General features: G+C 36.9%; 3 protein-coding genes across 4 annotated transcripts in view; all 3 read left to right on the top strand.

Annotated features, from left to right (window-relative positions):
* Positions 1-4,186, top strand: part of LOC103909362 (uncharacterized) — a 16,169-nt gene extending 11,983 nt beyond the window's left edge. Inside the window, exon 5 of the mRNA XM_087298977.1 lies at positions 565-4,186. Coding sequence (XP_087155103.1) covers positions 565-747 — 183 coding nt within the window. The 3' untranslated portion in view covers positions 748-4,186. The remainder of the gene's footprint in view (positions 1-564) is intronic.
* Positions 1-13,949, top strand: part of mia3 (MIA SH3 domain ER export factor 3) — a 449,841-nt gene that overhangs the window by 171,189 nt on the left and 264,703 nt on the right. The window lies entirely within an intron of this gene.
* Positions 4,535-13,859, top strand: LOC100330838 (MADF and BESS domain-containing protein). Of its 2 annotated transcripts, none has more exons than XM_087296282.1 (2): positions 4,535-4,756; positions 11,452-13,859. In XM_087296282.1, exon 2 carries the CDS (start codon positions 11,490-11,492, stop codon positions 11,922-11,924), a length of 435 nt encoding a protein of 144 aa, XP_087152408.1. In that variant the 5' UTR covers positions 4,535-4,756; positions 11,452-11,489; the 3' UTR covers positions 11,925-13,859. The 2 variants fall into 2 exon arrangements, with proteins under 2 accessions (XP_087152408.1, NP_001373242.1); NM_001386313.1 differs by lacking the exon at positions 4,535-4,756 and adding an exon at positions 5,069-5,221 and having other exon boundaries at positions 11,452-12,142.

The following is a 13,949-nucleotide window of genomic DNA, read 5'->3' as shown; positions in this document are numbered from 1 at the left end:
ACAGCAAGAAGGTCGCTGGTTCGAGAAATGCCAGCTGGCCCAGCTGACTGACTTGTTGTGAGGTGACAGTGCTAACCACTGAGCCACCGTGTTGCCTATTTAAATATCATTCATTCATTTTCTTTTTGGCTTAGTCCCTTTATTAATCAGGGGACGCCGCAGCGGAATGAACCGCCAACTTATACAGCATATGTTTTACACAGCGGATGCCCTTCCAGCTGCAACCCATCTCTGGAAAACATCAATACACACTCATTCACACACATACACTACGGCCAATTTAGTTCACCAATTCCCCTATAGCGCATGTGTTTGGACTGTGGGGGAAACCGATGCACCCGGAGAAAACCCCCACCAACATGGGGAGAACATGGAAACTCCACACAGAAATGCCAACTGACCCAGCTGAGGCTCGAACCAGTGACCTTCTTGCTGCGAGGCGACAGTACTAACTACTGAGCCACCATGCTGCCCCTTATCTTTATTCAACTTTAATCAAATACTACATTAAGTTTGGAAAGTCTTTGGATATAAATGGTTTTACAGATGACTGTATGTGTTTAGTTTGTGCAGGAGGAGGCTATAGCAGAGCCTTCTAGTACGAACACCAGCATGAATGAAGAGAAAATCAATCTTTCACAAATGGCAAGCAAACAATATGGAGCAACAAATACAGCAGACGCAGCACAGAAACAAACACTACAGTGTAAAGGAGAACTGAATGAAGGATTCAACTCTATCGAATAGTGAATCTAAAAGATTACAAAGTTGTTAAATCATTTGCGTCTTGTTTATTATTTGATCATAGACTAAATTCAGCTGGGAAAATTCATGTGACTCAAATCCGGCTCACACCAGACACTTAGATCCGGCCCACATACCGAATGGACTGATGGCACTTGGGCGGTATGCTCCTGTTTACCAGATCTGGGCCACTATTAACCCAAGGCAATACCACATATCAACCAGAATTCAACCAAATGAACCAGAACTGACCCTATACTGGGCCACAATTTGCTTTCATTCTGGCCCAGATCCGGCCCACACCAGACACTTACATCTGGACCACATATTGATTGGAATGATGGCACTTGGGCGGTCCTGTTTGTCAGATCTGGCCCACAAAAAGACTAAAGCAATACCACGTGTTAGCAACAGTTCAACCAAATGAGCCAGAACTGACCCAATTCTAGGCTACAGTTTGCTTTTATTCTGGCCCAGATACGGCCCACACCAGACACTTGCATGTGGACCACATACTGAATGGAATGATGGCACTTGGGCGGTCCACTGCTGTTTACCAGATCTGGGCCACTATTAACCCAAGGCAATACCACATATCAACCAGAATTCAACCAAATGAACCAGAACTGACCCAATTCTGGGCCACAATTTGATTTTATTCTGGCCCATATCCGGCCCACACCAGACACTTACATCTGGACCACATATTGATTGGAATGATGGCTCTAGGGCGGTCCTGTTTGTCAGATCTGGCCCACAAAAAGGCTAAAGCAATACCACGTGTTAGCAACAGTTCAACCAAATGAGCCAGAACTGACCCAATTCTAGGCTACAGTTTGCTTTTATTTTGGCCCAGATCCGGCTCACACCAGACACTTACATCTGGACCACATATTGATTGGAATGATGGCACTAGGGCGGTCCTGTTTGTCAGATCTGGCCCACAAAAAGGCTAAAGCAATACCACGTGTTAGCAACAATTCAACCAAATGAGCCAGAACTGACCCTATTCTGGGCTACAGTTTGCTTTTATTCTGGCCCAGATCCGGCTCACACCAGACACTTGCATCTGGACCACATACTGAATGAAATGATGGCACTTGGCCGGTCCGCTCCTGTTTGCCAGATCTGGGCCACTATTAAGCCTAAGCAAAATCACATATCAGCCAGAATTCAAACAAATGAACCAGAACTGACCCAATTCTGGGCCACAATTTGCTTTTATTCTGGCCCAGATCCAGCCCACACCAGACACTTGCATCTGGACCACATATTGATTGGAATGATGGCTCTAGGGCGGTCCTGTTTGTCAGATCTGGCCCACAAAAAGGCTAAAGCAATACCACGTGTTAGCAACAATTCAACCAAATGAGCCAGAACTGACCCAATTCTGGGCTACAGTTTGCTTTTATTCTGGCCCAGATCCGGCCCACACCAGACACATACATCTGAACCACATACTGAATGGAATGATGGCACTTGGGCGGTCTGCTTCTGTTTGCCAGATCTGGGCCACTATTAAGCCAAAGCAATACCACATATCAGCCAGAATTCAACCAAATGAACCAGAACTGACCCTATTCTGGGCCACAATTTGCTTTCATTCTGGCCCAGATCCAGCCCACACCAGACTCCTACATCTGGACCACATATTGATTGGAATGATGGCTCTAGGGCGGTCCTGTTTGTCATATCTGGGCCACAAATAAGCTAAAGCAATACCCCGTATTAGCAACAATTCAACCAAATGAACCAGAACTGACCCTATTCTGGGCTACAGTTTGCTTTTATTCTGGCCCAGATCTGGCCCACACCAGACTCTTACATCTGGACCACATACTGAATGAAATGATGGCACTTGGCCGGTCCGCTCCTGTTTGCCAGATCTGGGCCACTATTAAGCCAAAGCAATACCACATATCAGCCAGAATTCAACCAAATGAACCAGAACTGACCCTATTCTGGGCCACAATTTGCTTTTATTCTGGCCCAGATCCGGCCCACACCAGACACTTACATCTGGACCACATACTGAATGGATTGATGGCTCTAGGGCGGTCCTGTTTGTCAGATCTGGCCCACAAATAAGCTAAAGCAATGCCACGTGTTAGCAACAACTCAACCAAATTAACCAGAATTGACCCCATTCTTTGTTACAGTTTGCTTTTATTCTGGCCCAGATCCGGCCCACACCAGACATGCATGGAATGATGGCACTTGGGCGGTCCGCTCCTGTTTGCTAGATCTGGGCCACTATTAAGCCAAAGCAATACCATGTATTAGCCAGAATTCAACCAAATGAACCAGAACTGACCCTATTCTGGGCCACACTTTGCTTTTATTTTGGCCCATGAATACATTCTCTAACTTATTGATTCTGCTGTTCATGTTGATGTTGTTGGTTTTGTCTCTTTTAGTTTCCTGTTTGTGATGTTTGTTTATTTTGTTAATCGTCACTGTTGTTGAGGTTCATACGTTGATTATTGATGTCCCTGTGAGCAGAAGTTGAACCAGAGAATGCTTTTAGCTATTAAACCTTCATAATTCTGTGGCATGTGCGAGCATGTTATTACGCTACTTCTAATAATGGATTAAACATTGGTTAACATCAGTGAATTATATTATTTCATCACAGGCTGTGCCTCACTTAATTTTATTGTTTTTTTTACTTGTTTTTTTGCTGTAATGTTTAACTTTTCAAGTAAAGTTTTTAAAAGCTACAGCAGCCCAAAAGAAAATTTATATTAAGAGGTTCGGGGCTATGATCCCAACTAAAGCAAACACTTGTGGTCCACATATGTTTTAAGATAACTGGGCCACATTTATCATATCTTCTCTGGGCCATTATAGGCTCAAATCCACATTAGCCAGAGCTTACTATGCCTAATATTCGCCAAAAGTGGCCCACATATGTTTTAAAATTACTGAGCCACATTTGCCATATCTTCTCTCGGCCACTATAGGCTAACGGCTGCATTAGCCAGAGCTATCTGTGCCGAATATTCACCACATATGTTTTAAGATAACTTTTAGGTTATCTTTAGGCTCGATCATCAGACTTGCTCCTTGGTCTTCAATTTGGCAACCTGCGCTTGCATGTGTTTTGAACCAGGGGAGCAATACCAAGTTCCACCACTGGGTGTCAAACTTAAAGCACATACAGCACCTTTAAATCCTTTATTTTTGAGCCATGCTATACTAAAAAGTATTTGTAAAAAACTTTTATAAAAAACTGTTTATATTACAGTAAATACAACACTTTATTAAAGATTGCTCCAGCATACTGTAGTCTATTAACTATGGTGAACTGACGGTAATAATTGCTGTGTGGTGTACATTCATTTTTACTACAGTAAACTGTGGTGTATTGTTGTATTGTGTATGTATATATACTATTATCGTGCAAATTAATCCAAAAAAGTAAATTGTTTTGGTAATCTGACCATCTGCTTTATGTTTTTAACTAAAGAATAGTTGAACATTACAAGAAATATTAACCTAAATTAAGATACATAAGAATAATGTCAGATTGAAAAAGATGAAAACTTATTAAAAATAAATTAACAAAAATAAGCAAATACATTATAATGTAGTAATAATAACAGTAAACACAAATTAAATGTATGATGTATGTAAATGTATGATTAAATGTATGTAAATAATTAAATCCATCTGTTTCTGCTCTGGAATGACATTTCTTCTCGCATGACGTCACTTTGACGGAATGGGCGAAATATACGTAGCCACGCCCCTTCAACAATAAGTGCTGCAAATTAAACACAAGAGGTTTGGCTAAAATAAAGCCCCACCCCTTCGTCAATATTTCGTTTAAGCAGTAAATACACTGCTGCATTGTTGTCTGCTGCAACTTCTGGTTCAAAAATACTTGATATATCAATTTATGGTATATTAGTGAAAAGCAAAACAAAGTCAAAGTTCAAGACTATCAATCCCACGTGGTCAAAAAGTTTGTTGACCTTCCCGTTCCTGTGTTGACTTCAGAACACACGAGGTTGGTGGTACTTTTCTCAGCGCTGATCAGTCTGAAGCAATCGGCCGTTTGTGCTGACTATCAATGAATGGTTAACGTTATTTTTTTTAAAGTAAACCCGTTTTCGCATATTTTAACAGTGAAGCACATCGTAAATATTATAATTGACTGATAAATATATATATACGTCGTTCAAATTAATTGTCTCTAAAAATACATAACTCGTACTAAGGTTTGAATGTAACTCAATGCGACTTGTAGTATTTTGGACCACCGGGCGCCCCCTTCAGGCGCAAGCGTTTATTTCTCTCACAAGCAGATCAGCTAACAACATTTGCCGCCCAATGCTAACAACAATGGAGGAGAGGTTAATAGCGGCGGTGTCCGACTATCCCGAGTTATACAATTCCACAATAAATTCGTATAAAGATGCTGCTAGAAAAGCCAAAGCGTGGAGAGCAGTGAGTCTACAAGTCGAAATACCAGGTACGAGTCGCGGTGTCTGCATTGTTTGTTGCTAGCTAAACTGCTAGCCGTTTGCTGTTAGCGTGTTGCAGAGAAGGCTAACAGGAATCCAGATTTGGAGATTGGATCAAACTCTTTGATTTTGAGTCCGTATAATCATCCGACAACTAAAAGAACAGGTTTCTTGGGGTGTTTTATGGGTTAATCGTGTAGATGCGACACTATCAGATGCTCATTTGAGTTTTTTTAAGTTGTTTGACCCTCATCAGTGAAGTGGGATCTGATTTCATCCAAAGTTTGAGTTGCTGGATTGCATAACTGAGCATTTTAATTGTGAGTATTTTTAATAGTAAAATTTAGGGATAAAGGTATTAATAATTTAAATTTGACATTTTGCAATTATTTATTAATGTAACTGAGTCCATATGCGTGTGTATATATACTTTTAATGTTGTTAATGCATGCAGTTAATACCACAAACTACATGCATGCCTCAATAATTACTGTATTTTAATGTGAATTGGCTTAATATAATTACTTAATATAATATATGAAGTTATTATTTATCATGCTTAAAATGATGACATTGATTGTTGCTTATGTAATTAATTATGCATACTGTATGCTTTAGTCACTTTGGTTATTTGATCATTTATGTTTTACATTAAATATACACATCATAGAATAGCAAAATTTTAATTATTACACAATTTAATTAGATTAGTTCAGAATTTATTTATTTATTTATAAAGTACGAAAAAAACTCAATAGTTTTGACCACTGTGTTGTACAATGTGGCAAAAAGAATATTAAGTAGATAAAAATAAACACAGAAACACTAAAATAATAAAATATTTAATGTGTATATATATGCTTAAAATGCTATTTATTGATTATTGTCATTGTTTATTATGCCGGTATATGCACATAAATTACTGCTTATCGTTTGTTTTAAGATGTATTGTTAATTATTAGTGAAATATACATGTGCTTAAATTATTACATATTGATTATTGTAGAATTTAATTAAAAAAATCAAAATTATTATATAGATAATTTAGTTGGTTGTATGCTTAAATTGCTATTTTTTGACTTTCCTTTTAATTTATTAATAATATATGCTTAAATGTTTGATTTGGACATTGGATCAAACTCTTAAACTCTTGAAAAATCTCGTTTCTGACTAAATCTAACTCTTAAATTTGCTCACATTTTTGATTTGGAGATTGGATTAAACTTTTGGATTTTGAGTCCGTATAATAAAAGAACAGGTTTCTTGAGGTGTTTTATGGGTTAATCGTGTGGATGCGACACTATCAGATGCTCATTTGAGTTGTTTTAAGTTGTTTGACCCTCATCAGTAAAGTGGGATCTGATTTCATCTAAAGTTTATTAAGTTGCTGGATTGCATAACTGAGCATTTTAATAGTAAAATGTGTGCATAAAGGTATTAATAATTAAAGTTTTACATATTGTAATTATTTTTTAATGTAACGTAGTCCATATACATGTGTATATATACTTTTAATGTTGTTAATGTATGCAGTTGATTCCACAAACTACATGCATGTCTCAATAATTACTGTACTTTAATGTGAATACATGTGCTTAATTTAATTACTTAATATAATATAAGTTAATTTTTATCATACTTAAATGATGACTTATTGATTGTTGCTTATATAATTAATTATGCATACTGTATGCTTAAGTCACTTTGGTTATTCTATCATTTATGTTTTCCATTAAATACACAGAATAGCTAGATTTTTATTATTACAGAATCTAATTAAATACATTTTTCATTTTATTTTTATTTATTTATTTGTAAAGCACAAATTAACACAACAGTTGACCACTGTGCTGTACAATGTTGAAAAAGAATAATAAATAGATTAAAAATAATAATAATAAATGCAAAACACTGCAAATACTAATAATAAAATATTTAATGTGTATATATATGCTTAAAATGCTATTTATTGATTATTGTCATGGTTTATTATGCTGGTATATGCAGATAAATTACTGCTTATCGTTTGTTTTAAGATGTATTGTTAATTATTAGTGAAATATACATGTGCTTAAATTATTACATATTGATTATTGCAGAATTAATTCATTAAAATAACAATCATTGTATAGATAATTTAACTGTTCATATGCTTGCATTGCTATTTATTGACTTTCCTGTTAATTTATTAATTAAATATGCTGAAATTGTTGTTTATTGATAACTGTAAGGTTTTGGTAATTTTATTATACATATAGGTAATTCACTATTAATTTAGATGTGTGATGAAACTCTGAAACTTATGATCTGAGCTCTCCAAATACACTTGAAAAAAGTTTCTAGCCCAATCATAGGTCCAGATTACCAAATAAGTCAAATAATTAAAAAATATATATGTTTTTTTATTATTATTTTGTACAATTATTTTTTTTTTGTTTATAATAAAGCAATGAAAAATATGCAAAGGTAATATACAATATTGCATTTTTTGTCCCCCATTTTTTATGTAATGGTAATTAACAAGACCATACATAGAAAAAAATACATGTAGAATAAAAAATAAATGTTTTAAACCCACTCTTACTTCCCCATAAAACTATACGTCATGATACAGTGCAGAATAATTAAGAAATTATAAATGACAGATTATCCCAGGATGAATTCAATCACAACTTCCAACTATCCCCTGAAAAACCCCAGATAAATTCCTCTGATAAAAGAAAAATAAGTAAATAAATAGGTTACAAATAAATGAGTAAATAAGACTATTAGTGCAGTTTTTAATAATGTGTCTTTAAGTGTTTCTAGTAAAATGAGACTTTTTTTTATCAGTTTACTCCAATGTATGCACATGTATCTGGCTTATCAATTCAGGTATGTCATTTGTGCAAAAAACAATATTGGAGTCTCATAAAAACTTTCCCCCTCTGTTTACTGCCACCAAGTGGATTAAAATGAAACTTTAAAGCAAGGAGAATCACCAAACCGAGCCTCAAGGCACAGGTCACTCAAAAATGGACATTTTCTTTCTATTTACTCTCCCATAGTTAATTCCAAACATTTTATGACTTTTTTTCTTCCGTTATACACAAAAGAAGATATTTTGAAGGATGTTAGAAATGAGTAACCATTAGGAATGCAACGATTTACCGATTTCACGATTAACCACGGTTTAATTCATCAAGATTAATTAATTGTGAAGGCTTCTCAACACCGTGGCATGGAACAAAACTGCTACTACTAAACAAAGTTATGCCAACTGTGCGCTAGTTTAAGGTTCCGAGCTTGTACACCGAGGCTAACACACACGTTTCAGACAGACATCCAGCAGTCTTTGACTGCATTTGTTCTCTTTAAAAGAGAAAATACTTACATTTACATGAGAAAATACTTATAATAGATTTACATTAGACAAATACTGTTTTTTTGTTTATTTAGTTATTTATTGTTTGTTTATTTATTCCTTTATCATTTATTTGTTTATTATTTATTTATTTTAGTCTATTTATTAATTATTTATTTATTTATTATATGTTTATTTATTCATTTATTATTTATAAATATATTTATTATTTTATAATTTTATATTTATTATTTATTTAATATTTATATTGATTCATTTTTAAAATTTATTTTCAGTTTAAAATTATTACTCGTTTAAATGTCAGAAAATTTTTCACTTATTTTTACGTCCAAGGAGAAATGGACTATTGTTTGTTCATTATTATTATTTTGAGTTGTACTTTTAGGAGCACATTTTAACATGTATATCACAAAATACTTAACATTATTGGAAGTGATTTGTTTTCATGCATCACTCTGCAGTCTTCATAAACAAGATAATTAAATAACTTAAACTCAAAATAATCTTCCTTGTTTATTTATTTGACAAGTAACGTTATACTGGTGTAAGAGAACATATTTATAATATTCAAGTACATCAAGGCACATTGCTGCCACTGTAAACTTTAACAGGCCTACTGTTGAAGTCAATTTATTTTGCCCTCCCATTCATTCACAATAATGTTTCTGAAAATTTTTACACTCTTTCCTAAAAAATAATAATTCTGGAGTCATAATAAGTCCTATTTCTTATTGTTTATTTCGTGCATTGATAATGATCTAAACACATTGAATGACAGTAAAAAGTAGCAATTTTACCCAATAAATGCGTTAATAATATCAACTGATTTATATATAGTCATTCAAATGAACTCAAAACGATTAAAAACTGCAAAAAAACATTTATTTAGGCCCGAACTACAAAACCAAATGTAAAACATCTTTAGTATCAGTTTTGCTTAAGTTGCAGGAGAGGGGAGCGGTCGCTTTAAGACTTGCTGTTTACGGGAGTTGTAGTCCATAGCGAAGTGTATTGTGGGTAGTGTAGTTCAACACGCTTGCTGGATGATGTGAGCTCGCTGTGTACTGTGCAGCTGAAATGGAGAAAGAAAGTTTTACTCGGCTTTGTTTTATGTTCACTCAAGTTATTCCACCCGAGAGCTGTTCATAACTAGATAGAATAGAAATAGAGATAGATTGATCTCTGCAGCAGCTGCCGGAGAGCTGCGCGCTGCAGACGCAGCTGGTGTGAATGGCTGCGTGCTGCTTCTGCTCTCCATACTCGCTGCTCACGCACTGCTTTCGCTTGCGGTGTGAAACAGGCATCAAAGGCAAGCGCCTGCGTGCTGCTTCTGCTCGACATACGCGCTGCGCATGCTCTGCTCACGCACTGCTTTCGCTTGCGGTGTGAAACAGGCGTAACGTCCTTGCCGCAGCACCGAGATTCATAAGCTGATTTAATACCGGTGCGTACCGGTTACCTAGGTACCGGTGCTATAATGGCACCGGGTTTCGGTACCCAACCCTAATTATGACAAAGTGCAATATGCAAATTTCCCATGTATCCTAGAATTTAGTGTGTTTTTCTATTCAGTAGAACAACTTTTATCAATCGCCTCCTTTTTATGCAACCAAGGCGCTTTAAAGCAATTTTACAGTGACATTTATGTGCTATCTTACTGCTGTCAAAGTTTATAATTGGAAAACTTACCGAATAAGATATTTAATAGTATACACTACCTGACAAAACCTGCATCTCAATCAGCACAAATAATGCAGAAGACCTACTGGAACCAGCATGGATGAAGATTCTCACAGAAATCAGTCAAGTTTGGTGAAGGAGACATCATGGTTTGGGGTTCATTCAGTATGGGGGTGTGCGAGAGATCTGCAGAGTGGATGATCAACATCAACAGTCTGAGATATCAAGACATTTGTGCTGCCCATTACATTACAAACCACAGGAGAGGGACAATTCTCCAGCAGGATAGCGCTCCTGCTCATACTTCAAGCTCCTGAAAGCAGAGAAGGTCAAGCTGCTCCAGGATTGGCCAGCCCAGTCACTAGACATGAACATTATTGAGCATGTCTGGGGTAAGATGGAGGAGGAGGCATTGAAGATGAACACAAAGACTCTTGATGAACTCTGGCAGTCCTGCAGGAACGCTTTCTTTGCCATTCAAGATGACTTTATTAATCAGTGATTTGAGTCATTTCAGAGTTTGAAGACTTTAGTCTAAACAGAGTCAGACCTTACTGTCCTAATGAAATCATTTAAAATCAAGGCATGATCATATTTTATTGTGGTCAAATTAGCGTCATGTAGAGGCCTTTGCCTTTCATATAAGACAATTCTGATACCAAATGAGCAACTAGAAGTCCAGTTATTATTTGCTGTTCCTAAAACTTGGATAGACGACAAGACTTTGTATGTTAGTGTATAGGACATTAACCTTTGTAACATCAATATAATCTAAATAACTTTGAGAATGATATGTTTTTTAAATTGTTTATTGCTATATGCATTATTATTATGCTGTTATAAGTTGGCGGTTCATTCCGCTGTGGCGACCCTAGATTAATAAAGGGACTAAGCCGAAAAGAAAATTAATGAATGATGCTATTATATAATCATTATATAATCAGTGGCATAAAATGACAATAATATCGCTTATTGCTAAAATTCCTGACAATATATCACACAACAAAAAATCCTTATCGTGACAGGCCTAGTTTTGTGTTGAACAGAGAATTTTAGAACCACTAAAGGGTGATTTTTATTTATTTGTTTATAGATGACAGCTTTTTTTTATTTCATCAAACTTATAAGTGAACCATGCATTGATTATGAAGCATCATTTTTCAGATTTTCTTTGTGTTTTGCTGTTTTTACCAGAGGAGGACTGCCGCAGGCGATGGAAGAGTTTACGGGACATGTTCATCAAAGACAAGCGTGCAGAGCAGCGTAGGCGAGCATCAGGAACGTCTCACCGCAGCTGGAAGTACAGCTGGCAGATGTCTTTTCTCACACCCTTCATCCAGTCCAGATCTCTTGCGGCGGACGAGCCCGAAGAAGACAGAGACGACGAGGACAAAGACGAGGAGAGGACGGCGGACGGGAACTCAGCATTCGTGGTGCAGGACTTTGAAGGTGATCATGGAATGCTGGATGGGGCGTCGCATTACTCTGCGTCAGGCTCGCAAGGATCGGGACGCAAGCGAAAGTGGCACATGGAGGCCAATGAGGACTTGGAGGACGAGATGTTCTTGTTTAGTTTACTGCCGTATCTGAGACGACTGCCGTACGCCAAGAAGAGCGCGGTCAAATTAAAAATACACCAGCTGCTGTATGAGGCAGAGTTTAAGTGAGCTTCTATATGGGGCCGGGATAATAAATCCATGCATTATGAATCAATAATTACTTTTTCTGAATGCATTGCTGTTCTCTCTTGAATTAATTTTGAGATTAGTTTTTACCAGCAGATGGCGCTGTGTGCTTTACAAACCTGTCTCACTCTGACAATCCTTACACGTATCTTTTAAACGCAAAATAGTCATCATTAAAATAAATAAAAAATAAGTAATATTAAAATAATAATAAAAAATAATAATATTACTTACTATAAAAAATAAGCGAGTTGCAAGTGTTCGTAGTGAGCTGTTTACATTAATCCTGTTGAATAAACTCTATCTGCTGTTTGTAAACAAGCCTAGAGCCCCATCTGCTGTTTTAAAAGTAGCCTAGAGCACCGTCTGCTGTCTAAAAACTAGCTTAGAGCGCCATCTGCTGTCCAAAAACTAGCCTAGGGGGCTGTCAGCTATTTAAGAACTAGCCTAGAGCGCCGTCTGTTGTCTAAAAACTAGCTTACATCGCCGTCTGCTGTCCAAAAGCTAGCCTAGAGTGCTATCTGCTCTCGAAAAACTAGCCTAGAATGCCGTCAGCTGTTTAAAAACTAGCCTAGAGCGCCATCTGCTGTCTAAAAACTAGCCTAGAGCAACATCTGTTGTCTAAAGATTAGCCTAGAGCACCGCCTGCTTTCTAAAAACTAGCCTAGAGTGCCGTCAGCTAGCTTATGGACAGCAGATGGATGGCGCTTTAGGCTAGAGTTTAGACAGCAGATAATAATCTAGGCTAGTTTCAACATGAAAAAACTAGCTTAGAGCGCCATCTGCTGTTTAAAGACTAGCCTAGAGTACCATCAGCTAGTTTTTAAACAACAGATGGCACTCTAGCTTAGTTTTAACACCAGATGGTGCCCCACTCTGTTGTATCTAGGTGGTAAACTAGCCTCGATTGTCATCTGGTGTTTAAAAATTAGCCTAAAGCACTATCTGCTGTTTAAAACTAGCCTAGAGCCCCATCTGCTGTTTTAAAACTAGCCTAGAGTGCCATTTGGTTTTTAAAAACTAGCCTAGAGCGCCATCTGCTGTTTGAAAAATAATCTAGAGCGCCGTCTGCTGTGTGAAAACTAGCCTAGAGCACCATCTGTTGTCTAAAAACTAGCCTAGAGCACCATCTCCTGTTTAAAAACTAGCCTAGAGCGCCATCTGCTGTTTAAAACTAGCCTAGAGCACCACCTGCTGTTTAAAACTAGCCTAGAGCACCATCTGCTGTTTAAAACTAGCCTAGAGCACCACCTGCTGTATAAAACTAGCCTAGAGCGCCATCTGCTGTTTTACAAAATATCCTAGAGCGCCATCTGCTGTCTAAAAACTAGCCAAAAGCGCTATCTGCTTTCTAAAAACTAGCCTAGAGCGTCGTCTGCTGTTTAAAAAATATCCTAAAGCGCCATCTGCTAGTTTTTTGAAAGCAGCTAGTTTTAACAATGGATGGTGCTCCACTTCATCGTAGCCAGCCTAGCACACTATCACACTGTCTGCTGTTAAAAACTAGCCTACAATGTTGTTGGCTGTTTAAAAATTAGCGTACAGTGCCGTCTGCTGTTAAAAACTAGCCTAGAGCGCCGTCTGCTGTTAAAAACAAGCCTAGAGCATCATCTGCTGTTATAAACTAAGCTCAGAACTGATTCAACAGAGAATGGCAATGCAGTCCAAAAATCGACCCACGTATCATAATACATTGATTTATCATCCCAGCCCTACTTCTATAGTTTCTTTAATATTTTTCTATCTTTTATTGATATTGAAATTCTATCCACTGCATTTAAAAAAAAAAAACATTCGCAACATTGTACCGATGCTGGTAGATGTTTGTTTCATCAGAGATCAATGATTAAACAGACATGTATATGCACTCTGTCATCCTTCAGTCTGTAAATAAATGATTTTTATAAAGGTGGATAATATGATAATATGATTCTTGTGTATCATCACACATGAACTTGAGAGCATAACGTTTTTTTAAATCTGCATGAAATCTGAACTTCCAGTATT

The sequence above is a fragment of the Danio rerio genome, chromosome 20 (assembly GCF_052040795.2).
Source record: "Danio rerio strain M-AB ecotype USA chromosome 20, GRCz13ab, whole genome shotgun sequence".
Lineage (NCBI taxonomy): Eukaryota > Metazoa > Chordata > Actinopteri > Cypriniformes > Danionidae > Danio > Danio rerio.
The sequence above is the reverse complement of the archived record's forward strand: the minus strand, read 5'-3'. Positions and strand labels throughout refer to the sequence as shown.

What these genes read in the sequence shown, in the direction of transcription:
- LOC100330838 (NM_001386313.1), top strand. Translation starts at nt 5,080, where the DNA reads ATGCTAACAACAATGGAGGAGAGGTTAATAGCGGCGGTGTCCGACTAT. An exon ending in TCTACAAGTCGAAATACCAG is followed by an intron (nt 5,222 to 11,451) that starts GTACGAGTCGCG and finishes TGTTTTTACCAG; the next exon opens with AGGAGGACTGCCGCAGGCGA.